Raw genomic sequence first — 20,972 nt, forward strand, 5'->3', positions numbered from 1 at the left:
GATGCGAATTGCAGTAAAAATTGCACTTTTTGCCGGAAAAATCGCACATTCTGACCTGTCGATTTCTTTTCCTCACACCTCAATTTTCATCCAGATGTTTTCCCATTATAAAGTATACAACTTGCAAATAGACCAAGTTCAACATGTCGAGTTTGACCGAACCTTGCACAGACCAGTGCGATCTGTGCATGGTTCTGTCCCAAAAAATGTGTAAAAGTAAAAAATGGCGTGGGTTACCTTCTCCTGAGCATAACCTGTCCCAGGCTCAAAGAACCGGTCCCGGTTTTTGAAATTCAGGGATCACAAATCATAAGGGATCCCCAGGATTTCTACAACCAGCACCAGGCTCAAGGACCGGTCCTGGTTCCCAAAATCCGGAGGACAAAATGAGTAGGGGTCCCCCGTATTTTGGCAAACAGCCAACAGGGATAATGCCCTAGCCGGAGGAAACTTTTTATGCAAACTGGCCAAAGCATTCATCCCAGTGGCTGGTCAGCCTGGGAAGGGACCCTGGAGGTGTGGGAACCCCCACAATAAAGGGATCCTGGTTTTAGAAATGATTCCTGTGATTGCATATTCTAGCGATGTTTTCTTTTATATTGTGCACCTCTTAAGTTTCTGAAGGTTTAGATCAAGTTAGCAATAGCCATGTAACTATTTAGTAAGTTCATTTATGAACCCTTCATTTGTGTTGTAGCCTAAAACCAAGGTGAACGAGGAAGAGTTGGAGCGCCATGCTCAGTTCCTGCTTGTGAACTTCAATCACATTCATAAACGCATCAGGAGGGTCGCAGACAAGTATTTATCTGGACTTGTAGACAAGTGAGTACTAAATGCCCCCCAGCTTACTTAACCCTTTGAGTGCCAAGTGAATTTAGCAAAATAGGTGTGAATATTGTCAAGCAAACCTTTTTATTCATCATAATGACCTGTCCTATTTACCTTTATATAGGAAATACAGGTTGAGTATCCCGTATCCAAAATGCTCGGGACCAGGAGAATTTTGGATAACGGATTATTTCGTATTTCGGAATATTTTAATATTTCAGTGATGTATTTTGAAGTCTCTTGCATTTATGCTGTATAAACACGTCAAACACATGAAATGCACACACATATTTTATTTGTTCAAAAAACAAGGTTTCAAAACCTGAAACAAAATGTGTGTACTATCTCAGATATTGAATTTGAATGCTAAGCAATCATTGTCTTGTACATATATAGTGCCAGTTACATATCATGTCCCCAGTGATGCTGTTACAGATGTCCCCAGTGAGTTTTTATCAATTTTTTTTTTATTTTTTCACTTTCTGGAATGTATGGTTTTCGGAATAATTTGGATATCGGATATTCGAATACGGGATACTCAACCTGTATAATCATTTTTTACACATTTTTTATTTCAGTTTATATAATGTGAGAGATGCTGGAATTATTAGCATATATTTTGAACATCTCTCACAGATGGTAAATAACATCAGTACATGTTGTGATGTCACATATGTGATGGAAACCTTTTAGATGTCAAGTGTAATGCTATGGTAACCTGGATATTCGATGTAAATACAATTTTTTGTAGTTATTAGTGTTCATTCTAGCTCCCGCTATCTTTGAAAACCCATGCAGTTCCTGTTCCCTGCCTGCTGTAGTGTATCTAGCACAGGTCTGGGTTGCATATCAATGCTGATTTACAGACCACAGTGTGCTAGAAGCACTAGAGCAGACAGCGACACCCCAGGCAGGGAACAGGAACTGCATGGGTTTTCAAAGATAGCAGGTGCTAGAATGAACACTAATAACTACAAAAAATCGTATTTACATCTAATATCCAGGTTACCATAGCATTACACTTCACATCTAATAATGCACAAGCTGCCTTTTCTGTGAAATAAGGGAGAAGACCTAGTTGAGGTTCCATATTAGCACTGTGTAGTGTTGGCATAGGAGTGTGATCAGGGGTTTGTACAGTCAATGATGACTGTTCTGTCTGATAACCTCCTGGTATTGCCAGATGGGTTTTAATTAATTCTAATGGTGCTCTGATGTCTTTGTTACAAAAGAACCATGGCTGAGGACTGATCAGGGTCTTGTCCCCCTGGAGCCCCTTTCTACTTAGTGGTGGAAATTAGACTTCAGAAACCTAAATCAGAAAATAGTTTAGGTGGATATTTTATGAAAAAGTCTCCAATCCATCACTTAGGGCCTTATTTTGGTTCATTCTTTCTGACAAAATCCTTCTTAGATGGACAAAACCATGTGCACTACAGGGGGGCAGATGTAACATGTGCAGAGAGAATTAGATTTGGGTGAGTAATTTTGTTTCTGTGCAGGGTAAATACTGACTGCTTTACTTTTACACTGCAATATAGATCTCACTTTGAAGTAAAACCCCACCCAAATCTTATTCTCTCTGCACATGTTACATCTGCCCCACCTGCAGTGCACATGGTTTTGCCCATCTAAGAAGGATTTTGTCAGAAAGAATGAACCAAAATAAGGCCCTTAGTGAAGAGTAAATTTGTATGTGTTTAACAGTGGCTCTTTTGGTTCAGGTCTAAACACCATCTAAAATTTACACATATTTACAAAACCTTCAAATAAATGTCTACATTACGCTCTCATGAACAAGGCCCTCTTCCTTCGTGTGCTTTTCCCTTCCCGCATTTAGGCCAGGTCACATTATAGTGACCTGGATTGTGACTGATGGGACAACTGATGCAAAGTTACATTGGTCATCCATAGACCCAGAACAATATATCGTGCGATAAATAGTTGAGTGGACACATCCATCAGCATGCCATCATCCGCTGGATCGTCACATCTGCAGTACGTCAGATGTGACAAATGCCACAGCCCACAGCTCTAAATTGAGGGTACACACTAGACGATGTGGAAGATCTATCTCGCTGATCTGTGGTATATGATGACTTATGATTTATTTTGTATACCCACCTTTATAGCTCATTTCTTGCTGATGCATTTCAGAGCTCAGTGGCACAATTATCATAGGTAGAAAGAACCATTTACACTTTTTTGACCTATTCAGCCAAGCCCGGTGTATATCCATTCACCCTGCACTGAGGCAGCTTTGTTCTTTTGATTTTGCTAGTTAGATTATTTCTTTTGTTTTCAGATTCCCCCACTTACTGTGGAGTGGCACTGTTCTGAAGACCATGCTGGACATTTTGCAGACCCTGTCCCTCTCACTAAGTGCGGTATGTATAAATAAAAATTTCAAAGAAACAAATGTCTGTTTTATAGCAAGTTACACCAGGCACCGGAAATCATTCTACATAGTGGAATTGGGGAAGTGTGTATTCTATGGGTATAGATTGAGATTAGTTCTGTATGTTCAGAATATATGTATTTCTCCCTTTCACCATGATGCCCTTGGCAATGAGCGTATGCAGACTAATGACTGTTTGTTTTATTTCAGGACATTCATAAGGACCAACCATATTATGACATTCCGGATGCCCCATACAGAATAACTGTCCCAGACACATATGAGGCCAGAGAGGTAATGCCATGTACCTACCTCTCTCTCTCTCTCTCTCTCTCTCTCTCTCGTACTGACTTTATGCATACTTGTGTAAGGGTTTTGTTGTCAAATTGAAATGTTTTGTTCAACAATTATATAGATTATGTCTATTTGTGATTAATTGCAGAGTATCGTGAAGGACTTTGCCGCTCGCTGTGGGATGATCTTGCAAGAAGCCATGAAGTGGGCACCTTCAGTGACCAAATCCCACCTGCAGGTATTCTTTGTTTAGGTTGTCTATATGATTGGTCCTCCTACTCTGTTGCAGCACAGGCTGTATTCAATTATGTCCTGGCTGACTTGTAAAATGTAGTTAGAACCTATTGAAAGTAAGAAAAAAAATCATAAAAGATTTGTAACCTTGATAGTCCAGTGGAAAAGAGAGTTTCAGAGACAATTGTGCTGCATGGTCTGCATGTAAGTGGGATAAGGCATTATGGAGAGCCCCCACAGTACCCTGTACAGGAGCAGGTGTAAAAGAAGAGGCCCTGCGATATGCCTGATTCCATGTGGGGGTTGGAAAACTTAAGGCAGAGACTCAGTAGAACTATAGTAAGCTGCACTCCTCTACTTGACCTGACAGACCAAAGTTAAAACACACACAACTTCCATTAGGTACAGTGGCAGAAGTGAAACTTGGTCCGGGATATTTTCCCTTGTCAAATAAGTAAAACATCTAGAACATCATGTGGCACTTATGGTTGACATCTCAACGATGTATTCCTGGTAAGGAACATTGCTCAAGGAATGAATAAGACCTTTTTCTAGTTAGCTGTTCTGTACTGTACTGTTCTGTGATTACAGACTTGCAGTCTTCAGAGGAACATATCTGAGAAGATGATACATCTGATTCACAATATGCGGACCAGAGATGGCTTCTAGCTATCCTTGGTAGTGTATAATCTATTAAATGGTACAATTTAATTGGTTATTATATGCATCTTCTCCACTTGTCCTCTTTAGAATGTTTGATACCTAAATCTCCCAAACCACAGTCTCATAGTAGTGGAAGCTCACAGGTTATAAATATATGAACATTGCTGACTATTTTACTAAAATGTGTTTTCATTTCTATCACTATTCAATTCCAAAGTGCACTTGTTGTATTTTGCATGATTCTCTTGAGGTGGGCCATGTAAGAGAGCGGACATGTGGGTGTGGAGAATTCCAGCACTCTGATGATTGGTTAGATAACAGTAGGCCTGATTCATGTTTGTACGCAAAGCCGATGATTTATGTGCCAGTCTGATGTGTGGGGTTTCACAGAGTAGCTCACAGTCCACCCTTAGTTGCATCATAATTAACCTGCGTTAGCGTTTGGGGGCAAGGATCTGGTTAATTTTTCAAACGATGGTATGTCGAGTCCGGGGTTTTCCTCATCAGACACTGACCACCTGGACCCAGCTGACCAGTTCCGAGGGGCAGTCTAAATAAGCTTCAACCTGGTCAGCTGAGCTGAGTGATGTGACTGCTGTTGTGATGGTGCATCTTCAAACACAGCACTCATATCGCACATGATGGCAGGAGACTTCTATTTTCTACAGGCTCCTCCTGCTGCATTTGCAGTTTATGTTGGGTATAGCACAATGACTTCCCTCCGCTTCCCTGCAGCGGTGCCATACTGTACAAATCAGAATCCATCCCAGTGACAGGAGAAATCCACTTCTCTCCAGCAATGAAGCGCCAACTCAGAATGCCAATGCCACACTTTACCCATAAGGCACTGTATTGGGGCTACAGCACTATTTGCCTGTTCTTGTTTTGCATGTTCTATGTTCTATTATGTGAAGGAAACATGTAGCGGTTTGGCTTGGTGACAGGACCACTCTAGATTCCATTTCTGGTCTTTCAGGTGCCTAATATCATAGGGAAATTACCGTATGTAGACAATATGATTGAACACTGGGATCAAATAGATCAGTACTGTAGGTCCACAATGTGCAGTTATTATTGCAGTCACCCTTCTTGGCAATGTTAAGATTGGTCTATGGTCTAGGGTCAGGGCTCCTCAAACTACTTTGTTCAGACTATAAAAATAATAACAGGGCCCCAGCAAGTTACTGCAGAAGGTCATCACATCACATGTGTAGTTAGCAGACAGCACATACATGGCAGCTTTGTGGAGGCACAAAATGATGGGAGGAGTCTAAATCAATGGTGGCAACTAGACTTCTACAACTGAGGACACCATGGTTTTGCGCAGTTGACAGGGTGGTAATCAATTGTTTTTCACCAGCATTTCAGCTCGCTATGCCCGGGGTTGGTGAGCTCTAAAATACACAATTGCATGGCTAAACCAGACCATAATGAGTGCAATATGCACAAAAAAATAGGTAAATTGAATTTCGCCCCTCGATCTCCCATCACTTTAGATGGGAGATCGGTCACGATATAACAATTGAATACCACCCTTAGTAAAGTGTGTAGTGGTCAAGAATCACCAACGGGAGTGGTCGTTAATGGAATGCAACAAACACTGAGCCACTCCAAGAAAAGTTTGTAACCTGCCCTCCCCAACACAGTGTCCAAGTGCCCATCATGGCACAAATATTTATTTTGTACAAAGTCATTGAAAAGTGAAATGAATCACCCTTTATGACTTGGGCCACAAGAACTTGGGATTTTAACTGCATGTCAGTGCCATTAATCATGGTGTTTATTCTTTTGAGATCTATGCTAAGTAATTTAATATATTTTACCGAGTAAAGCCATGGATTGGTCTTTGATATGAGAACTGGGTACTTGTGAGTTATCCGGGCGCCCGATGTGGTCATCGCATGCCATTATAAAAAGCATACGATACGACGCGATGCGACGCGATTTTCCATCGCGTCGTATCTCGTCGCATCGTATGCTTATTGTATGGTATACAATGGTATGCGATGCGACGCGACGCGATGTTTACACTTCCCGCCCATTTTTAAACCCGCCCTCTGGCACATCTGGCAGAAAATCAGTGTGAGGTAGTTTCCAGAGGAGAGAGCAAGTGTTTGAGTGAGAGAAATTGATTTTCAGCATTGTCGCATATTACTGAGGTGAATTATTGGACATTTACCCCAATATTGCCCCATTTGGCCCTTTACACCTGCCCCATTTCACCCCTTACACTATTATTGCCAAAATGGCTGTGGTTGATGGCATCTTCAGCCTCCCAAAAACAGAGGAAGAGACAGTCACATTCCTGCAGGAGAAAGGGCTGCTCCCATTGACTGCCACATGCCCAAATGGCCACCCTATGCGCCTGTCCCTGAAAGAGCGCAAATGGCGCTGCTATATTAAAAGCTGCAGCAAAAAGCAGAGTCTGCGGGCCTCCCTATTCTATCCTGGGTGCAGGCTCCCCTTCATGACGATCCTGCGCTTTATCTGGTGCTGGTGTGATGAACTGACATCAATCGAATTCTGTGCCAAAAATTTGAAACTGTGCAATAAAAGCACCATCTTCTACAATGCCCTGATGCGGGAGGCATGCCAATGTGATTTAATGGCACAGCCACAGCAGCAGATTGGAGGCCCAGGGAAAATGGTGGAGGTTGATGAAACCCTCTTTGTGAAACGCAAGGCCAATGTTGGCAGAGTACTCCCACAGCAGTGGGTGTTCGGAGGAGTGTGCCGGGAGACAGGGGACTGTTTTATGGTTGCAGTTCCGAAAAGAGATGCACCCACTCTCATTGGTGCAATTGTGCAGCACGTGGCACCTGGCAGCACCATCGTAAGTGATTGCTGGCGCGCCTACCAAACCAGTGAACTGGAGCGGGCTGGTTACAGCCACTTGCGGGTAAATCACCGCTTCAACTTCGTTGACCCAGAGACTGGTGCACACACACAGAACATTGAGCGACTTTGGGGGTGTGCAAAATGGCGCAACAAACGCCAGCGGGGAACAGCACGCCATCATCTAGATTCCTATATGCAGGAGTTCGTGTGGCGAAAATGCCTGGCGAGAGACAATGCATTTGAGCGTATTCTGCATGCGCTCACGTTAGTTGATAAATCATGATGTTGATTGAGATTATTGTGTGCTTTATGATTATTTGTTATTCTAATTTATTTCATTCTTATGTTAATTACACAGTTATTACCTTTAATTCAGTTGTCCTTAATGTGTCAGATATGCATGATATGGATGAATGATATTGGATGCTCACAGCCACTCCACTATCAACGTGAACCCGAAGCGTGGCGAGCGCAGCGAGCCCGCGAGGGGCAGCGGTACGCGTCCTACGACCTTTTCATGCCCTACTATCCACTAGGGCGTGGAGTGAGAATATAATAGTGTGGCGAGCGCAGCGAGCCACCGAGCCCGAAGCGTGGCGAGCGCAGCGAGCCCCGCGAGGGGACACGGATACCTTCACAGGTAAGCGCGTCCCTTCGCGGGCTTCACAGGTGTCCACGTCGCCATGGACACCTGTGAAGCCCGCGAAGGGACGCGCTTACCTGTGAAGGTATCCGTGTCCCCTCGCGGGGCTCGCTGCGCTCGCCACGCTTCGGGCTCGGTGGCTCGCTGCGCTCGCCACACTATTATATTCTCACTCCACGCCCTAGTGGATAGTAGGGCATGAAAAGGTCGTAGGACGCGTACCGCTGCCCCTCGCGGGCTCGCTGCGCTCGCCACGCTTCGGGTTCACGTTGATAGTGGAGTGGTGTTAACAATGGGGATGGGACTGACATTGTGTCACTTTTTGGGACACTTTCTTGGGTGTTTTACACTGCAAAAATCGGGTGGTATCGCATCGCATCGCATGCCATGTGGTTAACATGCGATGCGACGTGATCACTTTACATAGTACCCGATGTAAAATCGGGTTCGGCTGGTCATCTCGTCGCGTCGCATCGTATGCCATTTGGATAACATACGATGCCATGCGATGTAAAATCGGGTTCGGGTGGTCATCTCGTCGCGTCGCATCGCATGCCATTTGGTTAACATACGATGCCATGCGATGCGACGCGATGCGCATACGACCAAAAATCGGGCGCCCGGATAACTCACAAGTACCGAGAACTGTTCTCTAATTCACCTGTATTGGTATATAGGAGTACCTGAACAAGCACCAGAACTGGGTGTCCGGTCTTTCTCAGCACACAGGCCTTGCAATGGCTACCGAGAGCATATTGCATTTTGCTGGTTATAACAGGCAGAGCACAACTCTGGGGGTGAGTAACAATCTTTTCATGGTTTACAGCAATCACTTTATGTCGTGGCTACTGTAGAATGACAATGTTAGTCTAACTAAAGTGTTTTTCTTTGCTGTTTATGGTTTCCTATAGTGCGCTTTCTTGCATACATGTTAGAGGCTGGCCACTGGCCATTTTTACATTATAGGTGAACTAGCAGTTTCAGGTTATACAGTAATGTTTAAAGTACAGGTAAATGCTCTGGTGTAACTTCGTACTGCATGTGATTGTCACTTTTTTAGCAGTTCGCTATGAATACATTTTCTAAATACTTTTTAATGCAAATCATTATTGTAGGGTCATTTTTTTTATTTATTATGTACTACACCATAACAAATGAAAGGCTATTAATGTAACAAACCTATATTTATAATCATTATCAACCGCCTTGCATTGATTTAAAATTTTGGTGATGTGCATGTAAAATTTATTTTAGTTGTACATCTGTCTTCCTGTACAAAATAAATTCCTCTGGAATCCATCTGGGGGATGCTGCATACTGACATTTGAGGTTAGAGTGTGTGAGTATTGGAGAGTGGCACTGAAATAGTTAAAAAGCTAAATTATTTCACCTTCAACAGCACCTCTGTTTTGTTTTGTGACTTGGAGCAAGAGCACAGTTTTACTTATCAGTCGCTCCTGTGGTAGCTCCACAGTCCTTATCTAACCAGATGTTTGCCATTTTCAATTTGGAACTGGATTATTTTCACCACGGATTCCAGTCTAACAGGTTGGGGTGCAGTCATTTAGTACCGATACCTACATGGTCTTTGATCTGCACCTGAACTATCTTTTTCCAATAATATTCTAGAATTCATGGTGATTTAGATATGCTTTAACGCAGGCTTATCCCAGCCTAAAGGGCATTCAGTGGCTTACATCAATAGCAGGGTGGCACTCAAAGCTGGGGCATAATGAGGAAAGTCTTCCTACCATTTTCAAGGTCCACATTCTGGGAGTGGACAACTGGTTGGTGGATTTTCTCAGCCACCTCCAGGAGAATGGGAACTACACTAGGAGGTGTCCAGGCAGGTAATACTCTTCATCAATCTCATGATTTCTCACTTGAAAAGGAAGTGCGGTATGGCACTCAATCACTGGATCCTCAAGCAATGCTTGTGGACACCATGACAGCTCCTTGGAATTTCTATCGAGGATATCTGTACCCATTTATATTGATGCTTCCACGGGTCCGTCAACAGATTAGATAACATGCTCTCCAGGTCATTCTTAAAGCCCTAGTCTGGCCTTGTCGTCAATAGTACTCCTTATATTATGACATGGTGGCCAAGGATCCATACCGTCCCCCAGATGGACTTCAAGGAAGGGATTTACAGTAAAAAAAAACTTATGTTTTGTGTTTGCTTTAAATTCTTACAGGTCTGTAGTTTAACCTATTTGCTAGCACTGTTATTAATCACATTTTATTTTTTCCACTCAATATATCATTGCCAAGTAGTTCTTGTTGTTGCCACCAATCCTTGCATGTTTTTGTGGCTGCTTGTTTGTGTTCTGCTTATACCTTTTATATGAGTTCAATATACAATATAATGTAATTTACAGTATGTTACCTCTACTTTAGATTTTGAGCTTAAACATTATGTAGTGTTTTTTGTATAAATGTTATCCCAGAGCAACTTCACAAATGGACAAAATTTATCTTGGGTTCCTAATGTTAGGTTCCTGGTGCAGGTTATGCTGCTTTCCCACTGCCTAAACGGGTAATGACCTGGTATTTGTAAACGGGTCTTTAAACGGGTAAGAGCCATAAAGACCCTTTCCCACTGCAGCTCTTAAATGGTAAATTGCCGTTTAAATACCATTTTTGTCACATTCACATTGTACCCGTTTAAACCACAAAGAAACCCATTTAAAGCCATTGTAAACATGGGCTGTCATATAAATGGGCTTTTCTTGCCCCACTGTACAGTCATCACATGCAGGAAGCCAATCATGTCCTTAACCTTTATTATTGTTACTAAATACTGTTTAAGAGCCTTTCCCACTGGCAAAAAAAAGTCTCTTAAACGGGTAAAACACAGCTTTTTGTTAAATACCTGTATTTGTTAAATGGGTAAAGCAACCTGGAGCTTTCCCACTGCAGCTCTGCCCGTTTAAAAAGGCTAAAAAAAAACAGCAATTTACCGTTTAAGAGCTGCAGTGGGAAAGGGGTATAAGTGTGCTGATAAATAAGTGCACATTTGGAATTTCTGATTTATTTAAGTAACATTTTTCTTAATGTATATAAAATTAATGTTTTTAAGCATTTTTTTAAATATGAAGAGAAGTCACTCCCTTCCAGTTATCCTACTCGCAGAGTCATAGATGGGTACACTGATGCATGTATTGTGAAGTGCTTTGTTACATGTTGGCATGGTGACTTGTTTATTCATCTGTTTGTATTTGTTGTTTATTTATTTTCACCATGTGTCATTTCACAAATATAACACCATTATAACACCATATTGTTTTCTCCCATTTCCTGCACTGATGATGTGATCTCATTATCCATGTGTTCCTGTTGTCCTTGCCATGCATTGTCTGTTGTTGTTCCCCTCCAGTCTCCAACTTCCCCTGTCCAGGTTTGTTCTAACACTCACCATTAGCCACTCAACCTGTCCTTGTTTTCTCTGCCAAGGCGTTTTTTTCTTTTCTTGGTGTTTTCTACTAGCTTTCATCTGCTGGAGCCTTAATTCACTATCCTGGAGTGTTTAACAGCATTCTGCTTTACTGCAGTTTGGGAGGTGCATGGGTCACACTTTGGGGGTTGCTCGGCTGGGGGAGTGCTATTAACCTTTCTGTCTTCTTGCAGACACAGTCAGAGAGCAGGTCATTGGGGGCCACAGTTTTATTGTTTTCTAAAATACCACGCTATGCATGTATGGGAACCGCTACTGTGCTTGGTTATTCATTTTTCTTTTTAACCGGCATTTACAAGACACGAGTGCAACCCAAAAAAGTGCCTGTGCCAGCCAATCAGAATCTTTCCTAATTGGTTTTTAAGGACATCACCTCACCACATTTTCACAGTCGTTTTCGTGGTCTTGTAACACTTAGTTATTTTCTATAAGTGATTCAGTTAAACAGTGCTTTACATTACTAAATTGTCTTTATATTCCCTGAACTGTACAGATTTTATTTAGCTCTGTACAGATTTAGTTATATTCCATACTTCGCTGCTACGGTCTGCTTAGCTTATGTTCTGAGCTTTGACTTCATAAAATGACAATCTGATCTTGATACAGGCTATCTGAATAAATATTTGGTATGGGGATCTACATAGTGTGAAGCCCCCTCCGACATGTCTCTCTTTCCTCACGGCCACTATCGCTGTCTGCATTTTGTCGTAACATAGAGCAGGCAAACGGGTAATATCCATTTCTATCCTGAAATGTTACTGTGTGATCCCTACAGGCAACGCAGCTGACAGAACGCCCAGCTTGTGTCAAAAAGGATTATTCCAATTTTATGGCATCTCTGAATCTGCGAAACCGCTATGCTGGCGAGGTAAGCCGCTCCTGGGTTATGGTCACCTACGCCAAACCAAGTCTTACAACTGATTCAGATCCATTTATAACCTGCCAAAGTGGCTTTTTTAGGAAGTGGTGTATTAGAATATGATCATTGGGCAAAATGTGCCATATTTACATTTAAAGTGTAGAAGATTGTAGTTTTTGCCAATCTATTGTAAGAGTAAGTATTTCTTGGTACAGTATATCTGTAGATTTAAAACCTACTTAAATAACAGTAATACTTATTTACTTTGCTGACGTGGGGCCATACTTAACAGGGTGTGAGAATCAGAAAGTGAGAGATTTTGGGAGAGGTTTCCCAAATTTTTAAAAGCGGCAATCAATTACATGGCAAAATCAACATGGTTTTTCAGTGTAAATGATTGCTGCTTTAAAAAAAATGGTGAAACTCTCTCAAAATCTCTAAATAGTCATATTGCATTGCAACTAAAGGCCCATACACACTGGGCGACTTTGAGCTGAAAGCCGCTCAAAACAGCATGTTTGAGCGGCTTTCAGCTCAAAGCCGCCCAGTGTGTATGCCCCAGCGGTGAGCACTGCTGCGCGCTCCCGCATCATCGCCGGGAAAGTCGTTCATCTGCTGGTTATACCAGCAGATGAACGGCTTTCAGGACAGCTTTGCATAGCGCTGCGCTATGCAATGCCGTCCTCCCCCCTCCGCCGGCGCCGGGCAGGGGGAAAGCCGCTCAGTGTGTATGCATGGAGCGGCTTTCCCCGCAGTTATGATTGACATCATCGCTGTCCATACACGCTGGGCATACTCGCCCAGTGTGTATGGACCTTTAGGCATTTTCAGGAAAAAAGACACCCAATGCAAAGTTGCATGGAACCTGGTGACTCACACCAGGCAACTCCCACTGAGTGGAGTATTGTGGATAGGTGTAGGAGGACACATGGATTGCAAGTAATCTGTATAGAATCAGTTAAGTGCAATCTTTAAAGTCCAGTGCTGGCATATTTTTCTCTTTTACAGTGACTGCATTATGGTGCTTCATACTGCTAGATTAATTACATTGTAACTTGCCAGTTTAACTGCAATGCAGTCATTGTCTTGGGAAAATATGTGTGTAGTTGCAATCCCCCTATCCGCAGTAGTCTCACAAAATGTTTGAATTTGTGTTAAGGTGGCCATACATCAGAAAGATATTGTACCCAATCATACAATCTCAGTTGATTGTAAGATGGATTGTATGCAGATTGTGTGCACATCTTGTGTACACAATCATACAATCAATCAGCAGATGGATTGTATGATGGATTGTATGCAGATTGTGTGCACATCTCGTGTACACAATCATGCAGCAGATGGATTGTATGATGGATTGTGAGTAGATTGTGTGTCCAAAAACCACCAAGGACTGCCAAGGATTTCAAGGGAAATTGTACACAATCATGAGCGCAATCGATCTTAAGATCGATCTTTCTGATGTATGGCCAGCTTTAGAGAACAATATCCAAGTACAACATTGTTTAAACTGTTAACTTTCCCATTAAACGATAATAACATGAACTTTTCATGTGTGTTCTGGCAGTAAACAAATTTGTATACAAATCTATGCACATATGCCCTTATTCAGATCTGATCGCAGTACAAATTTGTTCTCAAAATGGGCAAAACCATGTGCACTGCAGGTGGGGCAGATGTAACATGTGCAGAGAGAGTTAAATATGGGTGGGGTGTGTTGAAACTGGAATCTAAATTGCAGTGTAAAAATAATGCAACCAGTATTTAGCCTGCATAGAAACAAAATAGCTCACACAAATCTAACTCTCTCTGCACGTGTTACATCTGCCCCACCTGCAGTGCACATGGTTTTGCCCATTTTGAGAACAAATTTGTACTGCGATCAGATCTGAATAAGGGCCATAATTAAAAAAAACACTAGAAATTATTAATACTGTGTTCTTCTGCCAGGTTGCCGGCATGATAGAGTTCTCTTATGCCACTGGTCGCTCATCTGATCTGAACAAAATAATGATGAAAAATCTGAATAATGCTTTGGATTCAAGGCAACCAGAGGCTTACACCCAAGTCATGTTCAAGCTCACAGCCATGCTTATTAGCAGCAAGGGTAAGAGATTGGAATAGGATGGGGTTATCCTGCCACCCCAATCACTGAGATGGTACAAGCGCAGTATTAGGCACAATCTGCAGCTACTGACCACTACCACTGCTTGGCCACTATACATTCACTGACTGAAAATACTAACTGTAAAACACCTTAGGGCACCCATTTATAAGAGAATAGTCCATGCTACAAGCAAGCTTTTCTCTTCACTCAGTGCCAGATTAAGCCTTCGGGGGGCCCGGGGTACTTTAGATAGGGGGGCCCCCTTGCACTTGTCATTACTGGCCGCAAACTGCATGGGAGAGTATTACACTGTCAAAACACAGAGTAAAGGCAGAATAAACTTGGTCAATGGGTAACTGCAGGGGATATATATACAAGTGGATGGATTCTGAAAATTGTTTGCAGCAGTAGAATTTGTATAAAGTAATAGATTAGAGTTGGAAATTTTTAGAAAAATCCCAAAGTGTGACTTTTGCAGAGTCCAAAGTGTGCCAAATTGTGCCATACAATAAAACCAAGATGTATGTGGACACATCTGTGTGTGTGTGTGTGTGTGTGTGTGTATATATATATATATATATATATATATATATATATATATATATATATATATATATATATATATATATATATAACACACACACATACACATACATACTTACCACATGAAAAGCCTGTGTTTGTCCCTCTGCACCTTACTCTGTAGGAGACCTCACAGTCCTAGTGCTGCCTCTGATTAAAAACCCTCCCATGACTAAGCTGCTGCTGCTGCTGCTGTTCTCCATGGGCCTGAGAAGCATGTAATGAGCTCCACCAATCACAGTTCAGCACAAACCTCTCAGCCTCTGCCCTCTGGTGCAAAGTGTCATGGGACTTAGTCAACTCCCAGTAATGCACAGCACACTTGTGCAATCAGTGTGCCTTGGCTCCTGATGCTCAGCACCATTAATCATTGTCACATTGGCAGATAGGTGAAGCTGCAGCACTACCCCACTCCCATGCACAAAACCTTAAGCTAAAAAAAAAAATACATGCCAACACAGGGGGCCCCTAGCTAGAGGGGGGCCCAGGGGCACTGACCCCTTGTGCCTCCATTATAATCCGGCCCTGTCTTCACTGCCACCTAAAACTGTTCTTGGTGGTTGAACTGCCGTAGAACCGCCTTGATAGTTAATTGAGGATTTACGATTGCGAGTTGCACTTGCCGTACTGTATTCTCTCCTTCTCTGATCTCACCTCATGTACTGTGATGTGAAGTCTGGTGATACATTCCACCTCAGTGGCTACTCTAGTTATGTTGTGCTGCATATGGTGCCCAGCCAGTATATGCATCTCACAGAAACAATGCAGGATATTTTAGTAGTGGCAATGTTTCTATAGTGCTGTTTCTGTTATGTATTCTAGAAAACAGTTGTTACCTATAACACCTACAAGAGCATGGTTGGTGTCCCAAATCTTTATATCTGGTGGTTTGCCCTTTTATATACTGTTTTATACTGTACTAAAATGCCCCTAGGTAGTAATTTAGCATTGATGATTTTTAAATCATCACAAGGATGGTTTTTGATGTAAGGCCAGTGTATTTTCACACATGTACATACACTGCCAGAGTTGGGTGCACTGTATACCTTGGCAAGAGCGCATGTGCTAGAACTGGTGGCTGTTGCATGCTTGCATGTTTTTGGACTGTGCGTGCTCCAGAACGGGGTGAACAGTATTACAGGCGATGCACAGTTATTTACATTTTTATCACGTCTACTTTTCCGATGCGATCCAGAACTGAGATTTCATGGGGCAGGTTCACATAAGCAAACATTTATTAGCATGTCAGTAGAACTGTGGTTATGAAGAGTAGGCCGTAAGCTGCAATACACTGCTTTTGTTAGAGTTCTCTTTTGCACCTAAAATAGATTAGGTGCCAGTGCATGTTGATGATTAGGACTAGTAGCAAACCAAGCATACCCATATGAGTGGTCACATGCTAAGATGTTTACAACTCTACATATGGATACACTTATTCCATACATGCTTTTATGGAGCAAGATATGCCTCCAACTCTGCACCAGCCCCATAGGGGGAAATTTACTAAAGGAAATTTGTAAAAAAATAGGTGTATTTGTATCCAGAAATACACTTATTTTTGACATTTACTATCCCGAAAATACGTCAATTCGTATTCGTATTGATAGCACATCAATACGAATACGAATTGCCGTATTTTCAGGATAGTAAATGTCAAAATTAAGTGTATTTCTGGATACAAATACACCTGTTTTTTTTACAAATTTCCTTTAGTAAATTTCCCCCATAGTGTTCAAATCTCTGGGTAAAGCCAGCTCTCTCATCTATCAAGGCTGTGGGGACACTGGACTATGGAGGCCGCCATTGGCGACCAAGGAGTTGACACTGAAATTATAAAAAAACAAAACTGGAACTGTAGCTTGAAACATAATCTCCTCCCCTCTGCAGGTGCCCATAGGATTAGCCCATTTGTAGCTTGTTTTTATTTGGTCATTTAAAAAAAAAAAAAAAAATATATATATATATATATATATATATATGTATCCTGCATATATATGCATATATATATATATATATATATATATATATATATATCTAAAAAAAGGAAGGCAGAAGAGGGCGCTTCATGGTGCATTAAAAATGATTTAATAAGGATCCAACAAACATTTGATCCACAGTAAAAGCAAGGCAAATGCTCGTACCAAACAAATTCACTCTGTGGGCTGGTTACCACATGGCGTTATAATATACCAAGGCAAAATCAGCTCACGGTTCCCAGGCGGGCCAGTAAATCACTCCAGGACGCTGCAGCTAACACACGCTGGATTGCGCTGAAAGCTGTAGGAGGACGCGGGGGATCACAGCCGGCTCGGAGCAGTGAGTGAAACGAGGACGGGCACACAGTCACAAGCCACGCCCTGACGCGTTTCGTCACTGGGACTTCGTCAGAGGGCGTCCCAGTGACGAAACGCGTCAGCGCGTGGCTTGTGACTGTGTGCCCGTCCTCGTTTCACTCACTGCTCCGAGCCGGCTGTGATCCCCCGCGTCCTCCTACAGCTTTCAGCGCAATCCAGCGTGTGTTAGCTGCAGCGTCCTGGAGTGATTTACTGGCCCGCCTGGGAACCGTGAGCTGATTTTGCCTTGGTATATTATAACGCCATGTGGTAACCAGCCCACAGAGTGAATTTGTTTAGTACGAGCATTTGCCTTGCTTTTACTGTGGATCAAATGTTTGTTGGATCCTTATTAAATCATTTTTAATGCACCATGAAGCGCCCTCTTCTGCCTTCCTTGTTTTAGATCAATTTATGCCCATTGGACCCAGGGTATCCGTGTATACACGAGAGGAGGAGCTGCAGTCCCTATTCATTGGACTTTGGTGACACTATCCTGTGTGTTAACACTAAGGACTTGTCCAGCTGGTATTAATTACTAATCAGCGCTTGGTCTAACACTTGTCTTTTGGATATATATATATATATATAGTGGTGTACGGAGTCAGCCCGGCACTCTCATCAAATACAAACAACTGCCGCTGGTGCCTTCCTGAAGGGATCTGTAGCTAACGACTCGAACAGAGGTGGCACTCGGCGGGCTTTGCAAAGAAATACTTTTTATTCACAGCAAACTGTGTATCTCCAACGTTTCGGAGCAAACGTGCTCCTTTTTCAAGGTGTACAAAAAATAAACAGTAAACTCATACCTTAAATACCTCACCCGAGTGTGTCTGGAAGTCTCGTCCCCGGGGCCGGAGTCAGCGTCTGACGTCATTTCCGGCAAGCGCGGCGTACATTCGCGCTTCCGTGTGTCTTGTTGCTAAGAGATCCAAGCGGTTAGGCTGGTGTATATCGTTGCCTAGGTTACCGCTGTCAGAGATGGCGCCGGTCCCGTGAACGGGAAAAACTGTGTAAACAAAGTGGGAAAGCACGTAAAGATACATGAAGTGACTGATAAAAGTATACATAAAGACGACTGCCCGACTGGGCAGATAATTAAAGTGCATGTGCCAGTGAAATAATAAGCATATAAAATGTTAAAAGAACTGCCGAATATCAATCCCGCTTTAGGAAACTCTGCTGCTTGTAAGCTGGCTGAAGTCCAAGTCTCATAGAGACTGATCGTCCCATGTGCCCACCCTCCATGGGGCCCCTGCCACGGGTCCCATGATTGGCCAATGCGGGGGTTGCTGTGAGGAGAGGTTCACTTCTATAATTATATTTGTCCCCCTTCACGCGGAGCTGTCTCTAGGTCGATACTGTCCATAGTAGATACATGTAGCCAAAACGAAGTGGGGTCGGGATGGAGTGACAGTTCTGAGGGGGTTGCAAGAGGGATTGAGTACAAGGGGTTCTAGAAGGTGTGGAATCCCAAATTGAGCCTGCAGCTGCTGACCCCGTTAAGGTGGTATGAAAGATCTTTAATAATGATCTAGAATTGTAGCTATTAGAGGAATACATTCAGGGATTGTCTCTCATTCAGGCCTCCGGGTTTGCCCGAATTCAGCATAAAGATCCATCTGGCTTCGCACCGTAATAGTGCCCCTTCCCTGTCCCCACCTCTGTTTGAGGCTGGGACATGATCTATTATGATGCACTTGAAGTCCTTCAGCTTGTGGTTGGCTTCCAAGAAATGCCGTGCTACTGGCTGCTCCGATACTTTGGATGACAGGGCATTTTTAATGGCGGAACGGTGTAACGCCATTCTCTCTCGTACCGTCCTCACCGTTTTGCCCACGTACTGGAGCTGGCATGGGCATGTGATCAAATAGACCACGAAGGACGAGCGGCAATGCAAGATATGTCTGATGGTAAATGTCCTGCTGCCGTCTGCATTTGAGAAGGTGTTCCCTGTAGTCATATGGTCACAAGTCGTGCATTTTACACAACGGTAGCAGCCAGGCTTCCGGGACAGAAAGTTCTTTGGGACCTCTGTTTTATTAAAATTGGAAATATCTGAATGGACCAAATGGTCCTTGAGGTTTTTCCCTCTGCTATAGCAGACCATGGGGCGGGATTTCTTGAAGCAAGGGAGATCTTTGTCCGTGGATATTATGGGCCACAGTGCCCTTGTGGCCCGTGGGATCACTGGACTGCTGGTGTTGTACCTAGAGACCCAGGGGATTATGTGGGTCTTTTCTTTGGTTTTAGATGAAAATAATTCGTTCCTCGGGATGCATAAGACCTCTTGCTTTTGAGCCTCTAAGTCCCTGGGGTTGTACCCCCTGGCAACAAACTTCGCCACCATCCGATCCAGTTCTACCGGGAGCTTGGCTGGTTCGCTGGTAATTCTAGCTACCCTAATCATCTGGGATCGCGGCAAGCCCTTCATCAAGGACCGTGGGTGGTGGCTGTTTGCCCTCAGCAGAGTGTTTTTATCAGTCGGTTTACTAAAGATGTTAGTAACCAGACGATCCTCACTTATGGTGACCTCTACATCCAGGTAGTTGACCTTGTGCACAGAGTGTTGATGAGTTATCCTAATAGGGGAGTCTCTGGTGTTAATCTTTTCAAACAGTGTCACCAAGGCCTCCTCTCCACCCGTCCAGAGCAGGAAGAGGTCATCGATGTAACGGGTGTACAGGAGAACCTTGGCTGCTGTGTCAGCATCATCAAAAAACATGGCCCTCTCTTCGTGGAACATGAAGATGTTCGCGAAGGAGGGTGACACGTTGCTCCCCATGGAACAGCCGTTCAATTGCTGGTAGAAGCCGTTGTCAAATAGGAAGTAATTCCTCTTCAGAGTGAGGGACAGCAATAGTATGAACAAATCGATGTTTAACCCGTCATAATTTTCTTTGACAAGAAAGTCCCGTGTCACCTCCAGTCCCCTATCCTGGGGGATACTGGTGTAGAGACTACAGATGTCAATGACACACAGGATCGTGCCTTTGGGTACTGTCTCTATCTCACTGAGTTTCAACAGAAAACTGGTGGTATCTTTGATAAAGCCCTCCTGCTTGAGGATCAGGGGCTGCAGGATAGAGTCCAGAAACTGGGAGACTGGTTGATAAATGCCATCTTGGGCCGAAATTATCGGTCTACCCGGTGGTGTTGTCAAATTTTTATGTATTTTGGGTACCGTGAAGAACAACGGTACCCTCGGGTGTTGCTGTGTAAGTGCCTTCCTGAGTTGTTCAGAGATGTTCCCTTCATTGACCGCTGCTTCTAGGATCCTATCCAGCTCAAGTTTATACGCTGCTGTCGGATTGTTATCAAGTTTCACATATGTGCTGGTGTCCCCCAACTGTTGTAGGATCTCAGATCTGTAGTAATCGAGGTCCAGGACCACGATGCCCCCGCCCTTGTCGGCGGGGCGTATGACTATGTCCTGGTACCCGCTTAGTTTCTTGAGGGCTGACCACTCCGTTTTGGTGAGGTTATAATGTTTTGAAGTTGCTGCTTTAGTATATTTATCGACTGATTCATTCACCAGTCGAGTAAAAGACTTGATGGATGCGTTTTGAGATGGGGGGTCAAATTGTGATACTGATCGTTTATTGATAAAGCTCTGGTGTTCAACGGGGGGTCGGAGATCGGGTTTGTTTTGAAAAAATTCCCCTAGGCGTAGTTTCCTGGAGAAGCGGTGGAGTTCAATTTTCCAGTTGAGTTCGTTAAAATCTGTTGTAGGGAT

The 20,972-nt window shown here is 43.2% G+C and overlaps 1 protein-coding gene across 2 annotated transcripts in view; it reads left to right on the top strand.

Moving 5' to 3' along the window:
* PI4KA (phosphatidylinositol 4-kinase alpha) overlaps window positions 1-20,972 on the top strand; it is a 141,291-nt gene that overhangs the window by 72,542 nt on the left and 47,777 nt on the right. The window contains exons 25-32 of one of the 2 annotated variants that reach the window (XM_083149000.1): window positions 698-822; window positions 3,134-3,215; window positions 3,437-3,520; window positions 3,669-3,758; window positions 8,576-8,695; window positions 11,278-11,298; window positions 12,131-12,223; window positions 14,165-14,321. In XM_083149000.1, the coding sequence (XP_083005126.1) occupies window positions 698-822; window positions 3,134-3,215; window positions 3,437-3,520; window positions 3,669-3,758; window positions 8,576-8,695; window positions 11,278-11,298; window positions 12,131-12,223; window positions 14,165-14,321 (772 nt within the window). The remainder of the gene's footprint in view (window positions 1-697; window positions 823-3,133; window positions 3,216-3,436; window positions 3,521-3,668; window positions 3,759-8,575; window positions 8,696-11,277; window positions 11,299-12,130; window positions 12,224-14,164; window positions 14,322-20,972) is intronic. The other variant, XM_083149011.1, reaches the window with a different exon arrangement.

This window comes from Crinia signifera, chromosome 1, assembly GCF_055691185.1.
Source record: "Crinia signifera chromosome 1, ASM5569118v1, whole genome shotgun sequence".
Classification (NCBI taxonomy): Eukaryota; Metazoa; Chordata; class Amphibia; order Anura; family Myobatrachidae; genus Crinia; species Crinia signifera.